Source organism: Poecilia reticulata, linkage group LG2, assembly GCF_000633615.1.
Source record: "Poecilia reticulata strain Guanapo linkage group LG2, Guppy_female_1.0+MT, whole genome shotgun sequence".
Taxonomy (NCBI): domain Eukaryota; kingdom Metazoa; phylum Chordata; class Actinopteri; order Cyprinodontiformes; family Poeciliidae; genus Poecilia; species Poecilia reticulata.
Genome location: NC_024332.1, coordinates 7,028,855 through 7,046,800, shown reverse-complemented (window position 1 = coordinate 7,046,800; position 17,946 = coordinate 7,028,855). Strand labels below are relative to the sequence as shown.

At 39.8% G+C, this 17,946-nt stretch overlaps 1 protein-coding gene across 13 annotated transcripts in view; it reads left to right on the top strand.

The window, feature by feature from the left end:
• LOC103474130 (dedicator of cytokinesis protein 9-like) overlaps window positions 1-17,946 on the top strand; it is a 47,936-nt gene that overhangs the window by 10,488 nt on the left and 19,502 nt on the right. For 10 of the 13 annotated variants that reach the window (XM_008424963.2, XM_008424946.2, XM_008424912.2 and 7 more), the window contains 15 exons: window positions 5,838-5,954; window positions 10,038-10,127; window positions 11,334-11,416; window positions 12,939-13,008; window positions 13,143-13,238; window positions 13,879-14,013; window positions 14,089-14,263; window positions 14,562-14,617; window positions 15,359-15,433; window positions 15,506-15,646; window positions 16,140-16,457; window positions 16,533-16,615; window positions 17,202-17,324; window positions 17,435-17,514; window positions 17,625-17,812. In XM_008424963.2, the coding sequence (XP_008423185.1) occupies window positions 5,838-5,954; window positions 10,038-10,127; window positions 11,334-11,416; window positions 12,939-13,008; window positions 13,143-13,238; window positions 13,879-14,013; window positions 14,089-14,263; window positions 14,562-14,617; window positions 15,359-15,433; window positions 15,506-15,646; window positions 16,140-16,457; window positions 16,533-16,615; window positions 17,202-17,324; window positions 17,435-17,514; window positions 17,625-17,812 (1,830 nt within the window). Of the gene's footprint in view, window positions 1-3,545; window positions 3,760-5,837; window positions 5,955-10,037; window positions 10,128-11,333; window positions 11,417-12,938; window positions 13,009-13,142; window positions 13,239-13,878; window positions 14,014-14,088; window positions 14,264-14,561; window positions 14,618-15,358; window positions 15,434-15,505; window positions 15,647-16,139; window positions 16,458-16,532; window positions 16,616-17,201; window positions 17,325-17,434; window positions 17,515-17,624; window positions 17,813-17,946 lie in introns of those variants that run through there. The other 3 variants (XM_008424970.2, XM_008424954.2, XM_008424905.2) reach the window with 1 other exon arrangement.

Sequence of the window (17,946 nt, the reverse complement as noted above, 5' to 3'; positions counted from 1 at the left end):
CAATTATCTGAAACGTTTAAATGTGACATCACTGTAACCTTAGAATAGCCTACTGCTAGGCTTTTTATATGTTTGTTAAATTAAGAAATTAGCAAATGTATTGTCACTATAATGGGGCATAGACCCAGCTGTGTCTGTATGTGACATTGTCTTGTAAGGCAAGATTATTCAGGGACTTTCTGCACTTCAGGAGATGTGAGTACCTATGAGAAGTCTGATGTCATTAGCACTAAGGAAACTCCCTTCTCTCATATTAAGTTGCGGCAGATGTGTTTTCTTGCGCTATCTATTGGCTCTTATTATGGTTTAATGCTTTGTTGCTCTCACTTTAATAGAACGTGTTTACATTTCATTAGCTTTGTGACAGATCAATTGATTTAGGTATGTTATTATTAAAAGGTGTACAACAGGTTGGATTTTCTTTGCTTTATGACACGTTGTCTCTTCAGGGAGCCTGTAGCAACGGTTGACTCCCAAGCATGACGTCAAGCCCGGCCTTATGCAATTCTCTAGACTTTTAGAGCTTCGTCTCTTCTTACGTTCACAAGCGATGGGGCTTTGGGCGCACCTCTTGGGAAGGGTGTAGGGGGCTCACGTGATCTAATTGGTTCAAGCTGAGTAAAAACAAATGGACGTCATCCCTCTCCAGCCCCTTTCCACCCTTTCTTCCTTCTATGAGAGCTTCGTCTTTTTCTTCTAAGCTTTTCCACAGATGGCCCTGTGAATTGATTTGTTCTCACTCTGTGTATGATCACTTTCTTAGACAAAGTAACACTTGTGGTATCACTAACACGGTACCAGTGGGTAGCTCTGGGAAGTTTGATGGTGTGAGAGTGCCGATAATGAGGGAGGGTGACCTCAGTGCGGACGGCATCTTGACAACGGGCTGATTAACATGCAGTGCTGGTGACACTGTCACCATATGACTTTTGGCTCTGTAGGGACAGAAGTGATGCAATATATTACAGCCATAATGGACAATAGTAAAGCCTCAATATGGGCTATTTTAAATAAAGCACTACTTTTTCCCCCCCTCTAATTTCCAGCAGTAAATAAAGCTTCTCCAGGTGGAAAAAAAACCATGAATCTGTATTACATTTTCACACACAAAACTTTAAAAAGTTACCTGCTAAATAGGACTTACATAACCTGATCAGCAGTTTGAGGCTTTCTAAGCTTTGAAGCTTTGATGAATCTTTTAAAGGGGTAGCAACAGGAAACACCAGCTTAAGGGGATTCCACTGCATGTTTTTTTTTTTTAAAGAAAATTAGCAACTGTGGCTTCATTTGTGTCCTTCCTGTGCACCAAAGTCACAAGAGCTTTATCAAAACCAATTTTAAATGTGACAAATATATCTGCTGTTATGATTATTTTATTTGTAACATATACGTTAACCGAGACTTTCTTCCTTTTCGTGGATTCTAGGGTTTTGACCAGAGTAGAATGATTAGGTATTGGGCGAAATTTAATTCTTATGGAGACTCATCTTTTAATTAGGGAAGAATGGTAACTAGCTGCAGTGACAAAACTAAGAGTACATCTATCACCACAACTATTGGTAGATGTGATATATCTGTTTGTCTTTTGAGGGATTTTTCAGCCGATTGCACTGCTACATCAGGTTGGTTATGCTTCAGAGCTTCCAGCCCCGTTCCAGTGTTTTTCTAAGACATGGTCTCTCTGAGAGGTGCATTTCAGCCTGTCCCTTTGAAGCTGGCACTGTTGAAACAACTTATGCAAATGATCTGAGAACCCTGCAGTGCAGAAAGTAAAGCTCGCGCTCGAGCACACGCTCGCCTACTTTTGTGTTAAACTTTCTTAGCGGCGGTGGTGCTGAAACTGCAGTGGAGGAACGACAGCCTTTGAAGTCATCCTGACCCCTCAGCTTGTCATCCTACTTCCCCTCTTCCTCAGTTTGTGCACTCAGACGCTCTTCGAACTTCTCTGCCAATGTAGACAGTTGGATATTAATCATTCTCTTTGAGTCAGAAAGATCCAAAACATCACTGATGTGTGGGCGCTGTGCACAACACAACATGTTTTTTGTCTGATTGCTATCGGTGTCATCGTTTTAAAACACACAGTGTAAGAGGAGCAGCTGAACCGAGGCCTCTCTTCTGCCAAAAGATGAAAAGCCAGCAGCTGTCCACAGAGAGCGCTGAGTGTTACAAGAAACCCGGGGAAGCTCTTCCCGAGTCCTTAAACTTTAACAAGAGATTGTGTGTTGCAACTTAGAGCCGGAGAAGGAGGAAGTGACCCTGCTGTGGGAGTCTGATGTTGTAGATATACCAGAGTAGCAGTTCAAAGCAGAGGAAAAGTAGCAGTGCCAGTGTTGACTCTGGAAATATTGTTACTGTTACTGCTCAGTTATTTTGAGGCTTTCGTAGAGTCTGTCTTACAGGAAAACTGATCATTAAGAACAATCTGCATGAGAAGCACTTGAAAAAGCAAAATAACGAGATTTTTTTCAAATTGACAAGTAGTTTTGAAAATGCAGGTATTTGATATTTGCATAGATTTGCACAGATTATTGACATAGTGACATACTTCTGTAAACATTATGTACTGCAACTTTAATTTGCCATATCAGCCCCGGTGATAATGCTAATTAGAGGACATACATTAACTTACCATGTCCCTATGTTCAAATTGTTTTACTTTTTTTTTAACATTACCATCATTTTTGTCCAGATCTTTTTCTTTCGTTTCTTTTTAAAAATTGATCCACATTCTTAAAAGCAATGTTTGGTTTTCATTGGTTAACTGTCAACAAATTATTTATTGTTGCTTTTATCAGTTATTTTAGTGACCTTGTGGGTTTTCCAGTTAATAACAGAGGAGTACCGACAATTTTGTCCTTGTGTTTACGGGCCAACCTTCAAGAGTCACACCAATAGGATGGCATTTTGGGTTTTATTTTTGACTCGGCGCCTACAAAAATAGACCAAATTGTCAGTGCTCCACCCCCATGCTGGACAGATGGAAGGTGTTTGTGCTGATATGCTGTATTTAGTTATCTTTAAAAGGCATTGTGTTTGCTATGGTAGATCGTCTCATTGACCCTCATCCATCCCAGTGTTCAAGAAATCTCATGGCTTGTGCTGAAGTGTTTTTATTGATATGCTGTTCTGATGAGCAATATGTTTTCACAACGGACATCGTTTTTTTGTTGATTTTTCTCACAAACTTTCTTCAATTTATCTAGTGTTTCTCTAAATTCATCATTCTCGTGCGTATGTCTTGTACAGTAGAGGTTGAGTGTCATGGTCCAGAGAGGATGTCCTTCTTTTTTATCGAGACTGTAGATAAATAGGTAGGTGGGGCTGGAACATGATGACGTGATCCATGGGTCTTTTCCAAGTTTTTAATGAGGGAGGGGTTGTTGTACGTCCTCTCCTGCTCCTGCTGCGCACATTCTTACATCTGTACAGCTGAGAGGGTGGGAGGAGTCGTGTGTTTCTTGATGAGAGACAGAGCAGGGGAGAGAAAGGGAGAGGGAGGCCGGGCCCACGGTTGAGTAAAAAGAGGGAAACTCGCTGGACGTCATCAAAGCTCTTGAAAGTTTCGGAGACAGAAGACGACTTTCTGAAATGCCATCCTCCGCCTGGCCATAAGGTGTGCACTGACAGGACTTGACCACCATGCAGTGTCGAACAGCCAAAGCCCCTAAAAGGGAGATGGTGATAGAGAGTCCACAGCAGTACAAAAGTTTGGCTGAGATTGAGGCAGAAGTTGAAGGAGTGCCGCAGGTGCCAGTGGTGAGTACGTTCCTATTCTGCTTTGTGTTGAATCCTTCAGAAGCTGCTTTAAATATCTTTCAAAGGCCCCAACATGCTGATGGGAAGTAGCAGCTTGACTCTATGCCTCTCATGGGAGTCGATCTTTTTTTGGAAGTGGACCACTTGTTGCTTCTTTTGTTCGTTAATCCTTCCTGTGCACCAGAGTCCAAGATTTTGGCCAGTCTGATTACATTTTTTTGTTAAAATAATACAAAATTTTTAAACAAAACTAAGTTTAATTTTTAATTTCAAATGGATGTTTTTCTTTAATCAACGATGTTGTCACAGTAAACCTCAGACGCACATATGAAATGCATTAATGCGAGTTAATTACTGGCAAGTTACCCTGGAAAGCCACTGAGTTCACAGCTGCTTGTCTGCCAGGCCAGAATCCCATTATAAGCCGTAGCTTATAACTTTATGCTTATCAGGCCATCTATAACATCCACAGGGCTGAAAAATTTGGAGGGGGGTCATTGCATTTTATCACTGGGAAAATCGCTTCAATAAATCAAAGCTTAAATCTACAGCCAGACATGTGTTTAATTGGCCTCATGTGTTTGTTGAATCAAGTCCAAGAGGCTAATCCAAATAATATAAATCAATTTCGTATCTACCAGCCACATAGCTTAGTATTATATGGTTGTGGTCATTGGTCTGATTGAGGTTTTGCCCCATTACATGTGTAATTCTCCTTGGCCGAGACAATAGACCTCAAAAGACTGACTGATCTTTATATTGCTGAGGGTTTGAGCGAATGTCACTCAGCTGGTCAGTATGACTAAAAAGCAACTATAAAGTTTAAGTCCACTTACAATTGTTCCATAATCTATCATTCTGTATTGTTGCAGGCATAATGAACATGGCTCAGACTAAGAGCCTTAGTAAGCAGAGTGTCTGATCTAACAATACATTTGCTGCCTACTAGTACCTTTCTACCTGGGCTGCAAATCTTATATAAACTTATAAATTTTTTTGAAAATTCTATGCCAAAAATGATTCCTTAATTGCGACTATGCTTAGCTGTTTATTTGTCTATGACTTATAAAATTTATTATTCAGCTTTTGATGGTGTTTGAAATACTGTTGCATATTTGCCTTATGTTTCAGTGATATAGGCTTCAGCAGGTGAATTCCCAATCATTGCGTTCTGATGCACTGATCGCCCAGCTTAGCCTAACACATCTAAGCTAGGCTGCATTTGTTTTTCATATGTCAAAATATTCAAACTTTAATAAGAAAACACATCCACATTTTTTGAGGTTTGCATACCTAAATCCCAGTTGATAAGAATATTTTTAAGGGAGACCAATATCTGGGGGTTTCCTGTGGAATGCAACAGCTGAGGTCTGCAGTGTCAAGGGAGTGTAACATCAGGAACTGAGCTCTGCTATCTTACTTACTGTCAAACATCAATGCCTAGGCAGTTCTTTTTGCTTCAATGATATAATCTAGAGTGAAGACTCTTATTTAGGGAGTATACAGTTCCACCGCAGCTTCGGGATGTGATGGATGGATGTGCTATGGACAAATTCTCTGCAACTGAGTAATGCTTTGTGGGGCCAAAATCTCAGAGGAATGTTACTGAATAAAGGGATAAAAGCAGTTCTGAAGATGAGTACTAACAAGGTACAGCCAATAAAGTGGCCAGTTGGTGTAGATCTGTCTCTGTTGCACACTGGTATAAAGAGGTAATGTGTACTTCTGAGAAAAAAACGATTCCATGAGCTGCAGTGGCCACTTCTATAGATACTGAACGTGAGCCTGTGACACTGTGACTGGTACAAATACTCACACAATCTCCGTCATCCAGCATCTCCTCCTCTTGTTGCCCATATTCATTGTGCCAGTTCCTGTATCTAGAGCTGCCAGCGAAAGGACAATAGCAACTTGTTGTCCGCACGCTGTGAATGCTACAGATTTACCATTGTGAATGCGTCCAGAACATATGAAATGGTCCAGTTGTTGTTGCTGTTGTCGAACAGGCACAGTTCCTTTATGATAAATCAAACGAAAGTTAAAAAAGGCTTGCCTAATGTTGTGTTTCGTTCCCGCAGGTAAAACCAAAGATCATAGAGCCTCTGGACTATGAGAATGTTCTCCTCCAGAGGAAGACCCAGATCATAAGTGATGTTCTGCGTGACATGCTGCAGTTCCCTACGGAGGACTTCCAGGTGAGGAAGAGCAACTCTGAGCATGTTGATGGATTTATTGCTTTTGCTTCCTTTTCCAAAAAGAAAATGCATTTTTACAACATTTACAACGTTATTAAGCAATTAGATGCATAGGGAAATATCTTTTACATTCAAACTGATGTTGCTTGTGTAGAAATATGAAGTACTTTTACTTAAAACTGTGTCTAAACTCAGATTTTTAGCTGTTTATAAAAGTGTCTGCCTTTCCATTCTGAACTATTTTTCCATCTTTGGTATCTTTAATGCTTTGTTTTGAATTCTCCTTTTGCATTTTCACTTCGAAATCTTGAATTCTCAAATTCTCAAAAGCTATTTCTAAAGTGAGTTCACTCAGGTATTCACCTTTATCTGCTTCTTAGTTTTTACTGCAGTTATCACTTTCAGTAGAAATAGTGATACTAGATGAGGTTCCCTTGAAATAAAATACACTCATCGTTGGATATGAACTAAAATAAATTGAATCCAAGTGCAGTGTTGATAAAGGAACATCCAGCCTAGTCCTAGATTATTGCGCAATCAGTCGATGATTGGTGGTTTTCATTATGGGGCTGTCTCTGTTAGTAACTCTCCACAACCAGTGTGTGTTCCTGTGTGTGTATGTGTGGTTTGACCCAGTCTGTCCATCTGTCCAACCCACCACATGTTTCACATCACTGGGCGGAGAGACACAAAGCATTAAAACAGCCAGACACATGGGTGTGGCGAGAACAAGCACTGCACTCCAACACTGATAAACATTGATTTAAAGAGTAGGGGTTCACAGTTTGGTATGTTTTTAGGAGAATAAAAACAAAACCACATTTTTTTCTTTCAGTCAACACTGAAAAAGTATGGAACTGTGTACGTTAGTTACCAAGTAAAACTTAGGCTATAGGCATCTGGGTTTGAGCGTTACTCTGTACTAGTGATGTTTGCATTCAGATGATCTTGACTCAACTGAATAATTAAGTTGGAGGTAGAGCTAGCTCAATATCTTCCTGTTGTTGAAATAATAATTACATCAAGATTACGATTGATCCACTTTTCTGCTGCTTATCAACAGGGGGATCTTTACAGCGACAGTATTATGTTAAATCAACTTTCTTGAGCTTTACACAATGTTGTAATGTTATTCCCTCATCAAAAACACACCTGGAGTGTTGCCTTGATTCTTTCATGCATGTTTGAGAAATCCTTTACTCTCAACCATTCAGCTGTGTGAAACGCCTGGTTGGACCCAGCGCCATCTCTGAGCTTCAGCTTCTCTGAGCAACCTCCCCAACTCAGCTTCTTCAGACTAGCCAGAAGCAATTAGCAAACACCTGGTACAACTGCGCATCTGCCGAGCTCAGCATATGAGCTACTTCTGAGTGCAAGGCTGGTAAAAACTTAAAAGGTTAATAGAGGAGCCATGTTGTAGTGAGTATGTTGTAGTGAGTTTTTAGAGGTGGAGGCTCAATTTGAAGATGTTAAGTATTGAAGTCAAATTTCTTTGATTTTTTTATAAGAACTGATTGTGCTACAAAATGATACTATGCTTGAAAAACACATAATAATGCCCCTTTAAGCAGAGTTTAATAAAGCTCTGACTCATCAGTGCTCTCCCCTCTGTTTTTCTGAATTTATAAGGATTTTAAAGTTCCACACAACACTATCCTGCATTTGTGGGGGACATGCTGAACTGAAAAACCCTAATTTCTCTGTAAACACACATCCTCCCAAACCTATCAAAGAGGAAGGAGATTTGATTAGAGGAAAGAGATTAAATATGTGGTTATGGATTTACTCTTTGTTGATGTAGTGCTCAGCAAAACCATTCATGCTCCCTGTACCACTTTTTCACATTTCATTACATTCCAACCACAAACCTCACTCTATTTTATTATATGTGATATACTGACACAGAGTAGTGCATAATTGAGAAGGGGAAGGAAGATGCTACTTGCTTTACAAATCATATAAAAATAAAAGTCTTTGTTGTATTCCATCCTCTTTACTCTGAGATTAAAATAAAATCCAGTGTTACCAATTACCTTCACAAAGCACTTGATTTGCAAATGGTGTCCACCTGTGTGTAGTTATAGAATGTAATAGATTCTATTATATTGTAGATCTATTTGGATGTTTGCAGATGACATTGTAATCTATAGTGCGTGAAAGGAGAAGGTGGACAAAAGCTGGGACAGTGATGGTGTGATTTGGACAAAGGGGGAATTGATGTCACTTGAAGAAAGTCAGAATACACACAGGTGAATCTGCATGTCATAGAGTTTCTAATTATGGACACGAAATGATTTGCTGTGGTGCTTTCTAAAGGGAGCAGCCAGAATAAGAGAATGTAATGTAGACGTATTTAAAGTCGAAGAAGAAGAAGAAAAGGAAATCAAAGAACACTATGTACATTTTCCAGATTGAGCCAAATATGATTTTGATAGCCAAAAAACCTGTGTACAAACCAAAATATAGCAGAACGGTTAAAACCTTGCGAGCTCAATAGTGTATGAACAAGCGACTCGTGACAAATGAGGGCATTGTGTCACTGTGTCCAACTGCGTTTTTGTGAGCTGAGTTGAAAACCAGAGCACTCGTCTTAAGCAAAGGAAATGGCAGCCTCTAGTAATTTTGCAGACCCTCCGACTCAATAGCCTTCACAGCCTGAGGCACATTTCCTATGGACCCATGCTCTACTCTGTCTGACATTATAAGGCTAGGAGGGGAAATAATTGGGTCTGGAGTTTGACTGGATTGACTCAGATTCTACAGCAGTCATTTCTTACTCTGTCAGCTCATCTTATTTTCTCCTATTTGCTAAATACATTCATGGATGTACTATTGGTCAGTAATGGGTTAGTATGTTTATCATATATAACACACAAACACACTTGAAGTGATTTTTATAAGAATGAATACATTTAAATTAATAAAATGAATACATATACATATGAAATAGTGACTTGGTGTTTTACATAAAGATTAGAAATTTTCACTCGGCGGACCCATTCTAAGCAATCGGCATGCCGAGGTGACTGAATCGTTTTCATTACAGAGAATGCATCTGCATAGATGAAGCAATGTTATTATTTTGTTTTTCATGCAAGATTTGAATAGAATTGCCATAAATTCAGTACCAGTGGAGCATATTTGAAATGCATCATGGTGTTCAAAATGGCACAAAAAAAAAAAAAAAAAAATCTATCGATCACTGTTTTGCTAATGATCAAACGGCATATTCTCACATATACCTAAACAGTAATACAATGGTATGTTATTTATTTATAGCAGCATATCTTCAGAGGCCATTGAAATAAAAGCTTGATGTTTGAGAGGCAACCAGTGTTGTCGACTGTGTTGTCGATTTCAGTTAGTATAGTTGCAGACAGTGGCGCAAAAAGTGGGTATGGAGCGCATGCAATGCATAGGGGCACTGCACCAGAGGGGGCGGCACGCCGATGCTGTCTTCAGCGTATACACTTCAGCGTGCCCTTACGCTCCTTCACCTCGCGCACATAACGGGGTAAATGTAGCGAGTTTTACCTTACACGTGTCTTCTACGCTCCTTCACCCTGACTTACTTTCCTTCGGGGGAGGGGGGGGGGGATTTATGTTTTTACATCCACCTGAATAATATGTAGTTGCAACCTGGTTGCAGACATTAGCATGGGAAGTGCTAAAATGAGGCTTTCAGTCTTGGTTGTCTCTGGAGACTTCTTAAAAAGCAAAGAAGCATCCAGGAACCAGAAGGACTCCTGCTTCTGTGGTTCCACAGATCCTAGAGGATTTCTTCAGCTGAACCAGCTGTGACGGTTCGGGCATCTAATGAGGATGCCTCCTGGCCTCCTCTCTTTGAAGGTTTTCAGGGTGACACTGGGGCGGATGTAGAACTCGCTGGAGGGTTTTTATAAATATCCCTTCTGGCCTCGAAATACCTTTGGAAGCCCGAAGACTGAGAAAGACGTTTAGTTAATTAATTAAAGGGGATCAGTACATTTTGTAATCTTGAGGTCTTGTAAAATGAAATTTGCCCTGCTGCCTGACAGAATGGATGTGTTGTGTGATGTGTTTTTCATGCCTCTCTCTCTTCAGATCTCCACCCTGCGGCGCCAGGGACGGACTCTGCTCTCCACTGTGCCAGAGACTGCTGAGAAAGAAGCTTCCTCTCTGTTTGTCCAAGAGGTAAAACCAATACATGCATGGATGCTAGCCTGCTTTGACCATTTTAAATCCCTCCCCGAGTGCCAAAGGCTAGGCTTTGACTGAAACCCTGCAATGTCCTTTCAATTGATGTGCTGCCAAGTTTGATCTACTTTTAGCCAAGCACATTTTGCTTTGTTTCTGCCGTAGTTAGAGTACCTGGAATTCGTACCTTTCAGACCAGATGAATACTGGTACTCTTGATTGAAACATTAAACTAATCAAGGCTTTGATTTTCTTGTGCAGGTAAAGCTGGTTTGATTTCAGAGAGTGTTGTTGAGAATAACAAATGCCGACCATTCGTTTGGCTTTGAGAAGAGAGAAAACTCATCTGGTGCACATTTTGGAATGTCGCTGTTGGCCTTCATGTGAACTTTTATTTGTGTTATCCACCCTCTGATTTCCTGACAGTAAGTGTGCCGTGGATTGTCCAGAGATGGAGTCCATACTTTGTTGGTACTTGACCTCATGTTGTGTCAGAGAATCTGTGCTCTGGATACTTGGGATGCGACTCAATATAGAGCACAGTACATGATAGACCCCGCTGCTGTAGCAGGACATTACATCTCAACTCCATCTGGAACAGCTGGGGTTACTTATACAGATGGATGTTTCCTTCTTTTTTTTTTTTTTTCTTACCCTGAAATTATTTTTCCACTTTTATTGACCTTTTGTCTTGGACATTGTGGGTTCTATATATTTTCTTTTTGTTGAGGAATTCAGAGAGCCGAAGAACACATATTGAGATAAGAAATACAACTATTAGCTGTATTTTGCACGTTTTTGCAATTTGCCATTGTCTGATTTTTCAATCAGAAAATCGATGTTTCTCCTTACAGAGTTCTGAGCACGAGCAATCCATTTAAGCTCATGCCACTGATTTGAAGCCTGGAACTTTAACTAGGCCACTTGAAAATTAAGATTTTTTATTTTTTTTTGCTAAGCGTGAAAGTTAGCTAACAGTTTTGTTTCACATACGAAAGCAGAACTTTCTACATCTAAACCTTTACTATATTTGTCTGGAAATATTTGAAAGTCCATGACTTCCCCTGATGTTTTTGAGCAAAGTAGCAGCTCCTCTTCAACATTTGAATAAAAATGTGTTTTATTCATTTAGCCATAACTAAACCCACTTCAGTTCAACTTCATTTCGTCTTATCTTATAACCTCTAACCCTTCTCTCTGCAGTGCATTAAAACATACAAGTCTGACTGGCATGTGGTCAACTACAAGTATGAGGAGTATTCTGGAGACTTTCGCCAGCTTCCACAGTGAGTGTGTATAATTCAGATGTGCTAACCGAGGCTTATTCTTTGACCATAAACGCCTTAAGCTAAAGTGCAGTGTTTGAAGCTTTAAATATACAGACCAAAATGAGGAAACAGGAAGTCTTTGCAGCAGACTGGTCATTATAGAAGGTCAGATTAAAGATACAGTTTAGTTGCACTTTGCAAATTCCATTAGACTTTGTTGTTTTTATCTCTAAACTTGAAATGTTAGTATGTCTTGGCAACTTGTAGTTCTGTTTTAAACATGTTTGTTCATCTCATAATCGTCACTAATTTCAATGTTACTCATGAGACTGAAGGATCTATAAATACATGTTCTCTTTAGCTAATGTTCCCTCCAAGGTTTTTAGTAAATCTTATTGTGCTCAGCGTCCCTCCCCTTTGTTTACTGCCCTGTAGCTGATGTAACCAGAGCTCTAGAAGCCAGGATACCTGCCATGGAGGTACTACAGCAACAATAGAGGACTTCCTTTGTTTTTCATATCCCAATACAGAGAGCTATTTTAGGAGCAATGTTGACTAATGCCATTAAAACAAAAGGAAAATTCCAACAATGTGTTGGGCGTCCTTGGCCAAGCTGCTTTCCTTGAGTGCAGGAATTGACTCTGCAGATGTCGTGTGGTGTTTAAGTCATGGCAGGGCAGAAGCTAGATAAATCCTGACCTTGGTTTGGACTGTTTATAGAAGTAGTTCCTCAGAGAACGTTGGGTTGTGTAAAGGTCAAAGGGCAAACGGTGTGTTGTTTGAGTTGAACTTTCAAAAAAAGCTGCGGTTTTCCTAAAAGGTAGAAAATGCATTTGTATTATTAGTACTGTTTGTGTGCTTTTGGGGTTGCAAAATGCACTTTCTGAAAAGTATTTACACCCTTTGAAAATTTCCATATTTTGTCATGTAAACACAAACTCCAATGTATCTTGCAGGAATATTATGAAATAAACAATCACAAAGTAGGGAAGTAGTATTTATCTTCCATAGTTGTGAAGTGGAAGGGAAGTACTTTATTGTTTACCTTTTATTTTTTTCTTTTGCAAATAAGCATTTGATAAGTGTGATGTACATTCGTGTTCCACCCCCTTTAATCGGCACCTTAAAGTCTTTTTAGGTATGTTCCTACTAGGTTTGCACATATTGCACACAGAGAGGCCATGAACATCAACTCTGTTGACATGATGCTGCCACGAAAATATTAGTTTTAGCTTTCTCTTCAATTTGGTCCTCCAATTTGTAATTTGAAGAATAAAAAGTAATTTTATCTTTCTTATGCACTACTTTGTGGGCCCACCACATACAAACTCAAATTGTAATCAGAAACCACAGATATTCATTTGAAAAATATACACTTTGAATTTCTTAGTCATAATTTAAAGTCACAATTGAAGGCGGTTGTAGCAGTGCTAATGAATAATGAAAAATCTAATGGTTATATATATGATGAAAAATGATTGTATGACAAGAGGAAGTTTAAACTGAACCAAGTGAAATGAATGTGACATTTGTCCTTCAGCAAGGTGTTGAGACCGGAGAAGCTTGCTGCCCACGTGTTTGAAGTGGACGAAGACGTGGAAAAAGACGAGGTAGAGTTTCCAAACATCTCTCCTCAAACAGGAAATCCTGTTGATTCTATTCTCTTTTGGAGAGACATAATAAGTAGAGAACAGTATTTTTTACCTAAATGAAACATTTTTTTTATTTTTTTTATCTCCTCCAGGATGCAGCCTCTCTTGGATCACAAAAGGGAGGCGTGTCGAAGCATGGCTGGCTCTACAAAGGCAACATGAACAGTGCGATTAGTGTTACCATGAGGGTGAGCATTCTAGAGGAAATGTTACCCTTAAGTAAAAAAATCTCAGTTCGACATCAATCCTCATTTGTCTCAGTTTTCAAAACCACAAAACCTTTGCTCTAGTTTATATTGCAAATTTTGGTTCACTTGAAATAAAGCAAAACTGACTGAGTAACTTTTCAGAAACATATAGCAGCTTGTTTTAAGTCAATAATCCCTTATTGATGAAAAGTTCTAGCTCCACTAGCAGATCATTTCATTATAACATGGGGAAAATGTTTTTTTAAAAGAATATCCCAGTGGAGCTAGTACTTAAAAAAAAAAAATCAATATTAATAAATTATTTACTTAAAACAAGCTCCTATATTTCGCTGAAAAAGTTTGCGAAAGTTTTTATTTTTCATTCTACCCACGTCCAGATGAAAATGTACCTCAATAATCAACGCTTTTCTGTTTCTCCTCATGTTTTCAATGACTTTTAAGGCGATAATGTTTGCATTTTTTTCTTGCACATTTGGAAATCAGATTAGGCCTCGCTATAGATAGCCCTTGACGTTTTCACTATTACCCACGGAGCGTTCCCATGCCCCGTTCCCTCTTTATTTTTAGATTGAAACGATAAACAACACTGGTTTTCACAGTCTCTATTTTCATCCTCCAGTCCTTCAAGAGGAGATACTTCCATCTGGCTCAGCTGGGTGACGGCTCCTACAACCTCAACTTCTATAAAGATGAAAACACCTCCAAGGAACCCAAAGGAACCATCTTTCTCGACTCGTGCATGGGGGTTGTTCAGGTAGCGTTGCCTGCGCACAGATTCTTTGAAAGTTAAACTTGAGGATAAAGCTCAGGATTACTCGCGTATTTTCAGAATAGCAAAGTGCGTCGGTTTGCGTTTGAGCTGAAGATGCAGGACAAGAGCACGTTCCTGCTGGCCGCTGACAGCGAAGCAGAAATGGAGGAGTGGATCAGCATCCTGAACAAGATTCTTCACAGCAGCTTCGAACAGGCCATGCAGGAGAAAAGGAACGGCGATCTGAATGATGGTAGTTTTTTCTGATCTCCTCAACAATTTCTGCTTTATTTTTTTCCCCTCCATGTTTCACACTGTTTATAATGCATTTGTTCCAGATATCTTGTGGGATTTTAAACCTTTTTGCACATGTTTTTATTTTTAAGTTTCCCCCCAAGGAGAAAAATGTTACACTTTGAAAATCATTCATAACTTCCTAACCTAAATGTTTTTTCTTTTGGTGTTTCCAGAAAGGCTAAAAACCAACACTTCATTATGGTTCTGCTATAACAAACCACAGCTAACAAAACTCATGTTGATCTTTCTAACAGATGAGGAGCACGGAAAAGCAGAGCTTTCCTCTGGAAGCTTTCAAGACAACTTTCAGGTAACCTGTTTATCTATTTAAGCTACACCTTCACTCATAACACCCAACAAATCAAATCTGTTGCTGCTTGCGAGCCCCAATAGGATCTGATGCGCAGAAAGTTTCTTGATTATTTGTAACCGAAGCTGTAAGCTAATTAGTCAAATGTCTGGGTTTCCTGGAGCCACATTTTCCACATGGTGGTCACTCTGCTGCACATCTGGATAAGTGTGTTTGCTTCTCCAAGTGGAATACTTCTTCTGCTCACAGGGAGTGAACGTGGTATTCTAAAAACAATCATCTAGGCCTATTATGGGATTTGTTTTCTTTAAAAAAACAAATCCAAAAACATTGATGATCCCAGATAGATTTATTATTCACTGCTGTTTCCTTCATACTTGCATTTCAACATTTTGTTTTGATTTCTGAATCAAAAGTTTTCACACCTCTTGAACTTTTGCACAAGTTTTTAGGTCACAACAAGCAACAATAGTGTATTTTATTGGGATTTTCTGTTAGGTCAAAATAACATGGTGAAAAGGGGATAGATAAGGATACATAATTTTCAAAATTTTTGGGAAATAAAAACCCAATGACCTCCTAGAGGTCTGATTACAAATGTACACAAAGCTCACTGTACTTGTATTGCTTTACAGTTCTGACCAAGTATCAGATTCAAGCTCTTTTCGACTTATTCTATATCCTGCAGGAATCTGTGCACATCTCTTTTTTTAAAAAAACATTTAATTTGATTTCTACCAGACTGCTAGAGATGTCGAATCCAGAATGAGAAGCGAAGCTCGCCTAAAGCTGTTTACTCTGGATCCAGACACTCAGGTGAGGAAGTTCTGGATTATAAGTACTGTGACAAGATTTAAGCCTCCTAACGACAACTACGGTTTGTCACAGAAACTGGACTTTTCTGGCATCGAACCAGACGTGCGTCCGTTTGAGGAGAAGTTCGGGAAGAGAGTCCTGGTCAGCTGTCACAACTTGTCGTTCAACCTGCAGGGCTGCGTAACAGAAAACGAAGAGGGACCGACCACTAATGTAGGCTTGAGAGCTTCGGATGCATTTGTTGTTGAACAGAAATTGGAGTCTGAAGTGCTCCCTGGCATTTACGCAAATGCCAGGGAGTTTTAAATCGTTCAGATGGCCCATTTGGATGGTTGATTGTTAAAGCTCATATTGATGGGTTGGTATCCTGACTCCCAGCCAGGGCTTCACATGAAGCATTAGCACTAAATGTGGTTTCCTGACGTCACTTTTAGTGAAAAGAGAACTCCTCTTTACACAATATATTTTTAGCTGTGAAAGCTCAGCTGTTAGCACAAGCCTGCACAAACCTCAGATAAAGAGCCTCGTGTAATGGGAATGATGGTGGAAAGCGTAAACAAGAAGATCCATTTGGGCCGGACGAAAACTGTGAAGTACATTTGGGAGGAGGAACATCTGTTATCATCTTTCATATTTCACTCCTTCTCTTGGTCTTTCCAAAAACATTTTATCTCCTCTCCTTCTTGTGTTTCTTCTTTCTCCACAGGTTGAACCGTTCTACGTGGTCCTGTCCCTGTTCGACGTCCAGAACAGCAGAAAGATCTCCGCCGACTTCCGCGTGGATCTCAACCACCTTTTGGTTCGCCAGATGACATGTGGTCAAGGCAACGGATCCAATTCAGAAATCATCGGCGAAGGTCCCCCAGAAGGCCTCGGTCTGGCTCCTCACTACCCCACACAGGGGGTCTTCTCTGTAACCTGCCCCCACCCAGAGATCTTCTTGGTTGCCAGAATTGAGAAGGTCCTTCAAGGGGGCATCACCCACTGCACCGAACCTTACATGAAGAGCTCCGACTCCACCAAAGTGAGTACACGAGCAGAGATATTCACTTTCTTGTATTAGTAGATGATCACATTAAATAAATACATTCTTGTTTAGGTGGCTCAAAAGGTGTTGAAGAACGCCAAGACAGCCTGCAGCAGACTGGGACAGTACAGGATGCCATTTGCTTGGGCTGCAAGGTGTGAAGTCGGCTTACGATAGACCCGATGTGGTGTGTAGATGGACAGGTGTTTGTTCACTGAGGTTACCGACATTAAAACTCCAGATATGTTCCATCTTGTTCACACAGTTCCTGTTTTAGACCACAGTGGTAATTCTGATGGAAAGAGTTTGTGAGAGAGAGAAAGAATGGTAAATTGGAAAAGTTCACAGACTTTCAAAGTCAGTTCAGATTCTACTTATTGTTTGTTTACAGCTCCCAAAAAAGTCATTTTATATTTATGTTGTTTTAGATGTAAGCATGTAGAGTCTTTGAAATTCTGGAAACTTGATTCCTTTTGCTGGAGCTAATCACAACTGCTGCTAAGCTAACTGAGCTACATGTCACAACATGGGGTAAATTGTCAGCAAGGTGCCAACTGAGTATTATTATAATAAAAAAACAATTTAAAAAGGCAGGAAAAGGGTAGATAAAACCCTTCACTTAAAGGTAAAAATTAAAAGCCTTTTACACCAAGTCTGTTTTCTGTTTGTGTTGTCTGTTGCATAAATGTGTTACTCCCAGCTATCCTATATATTCAGGTTCTTACGTTTTTCCCTCTGCAGGCCGGTATTCAAGGATGCATCAGGAACTCTGGAGAAAAACTCTCGCTTCTCAGCTCTTTACAGACAGGACAGCAGCAAGCTGTCTGACGAGGACATGTTCAAGCTCCTCACTGACTTCAGGAAGTATGTTGTCTTCAGGGGTTTTGTTGTTGCTGTTATCAATCTATTTCCTGTTCTCCAAATGAGCTTTGGTAAATTTCTAACAAGTTTTTCTTCCTCTGTTTTCCCTGCAGACCAGAAAAAATGGCCAAACTCCCTGTGCTGCTGGGGAACTTAGATGTTACTATTGATAACGTCGCACCGGACATACCCAGTAAACCTTTATTTTTTATTTTTTTCGGAACTTCTTCTAATCATTTAGTTAAATGACTAGAAGTTAATAATTATCCCTCTAAGTGGTGTTTCTTTGCTGCTTCCTTGCAGACTGTGTCACTACCTCATACATCCCTGTAAGAAACTTTGAACAAAATGGTTCAGGCAGCGCTCTTCTGGAGGTGGAAGAGTTTGTGCCGTGTATTGCTAAGTGCGCCCAACCATTCACTATATATAAAAACCACCTGTATGTCTACCCGAAACACCTCAAGTATGACGGACAAAAGTCATTTGCAAAGGTACGTATAGAAAAGGTCATAATGGCATGTAGTTACAATGCCTTACTGTAACCAAAGTAACGTTTTATTGTCTTTTCATTCACGTTTATCCCCAAGCTTGTGTTGCTGTTGTTTTTTACATAACATAAAAAAAA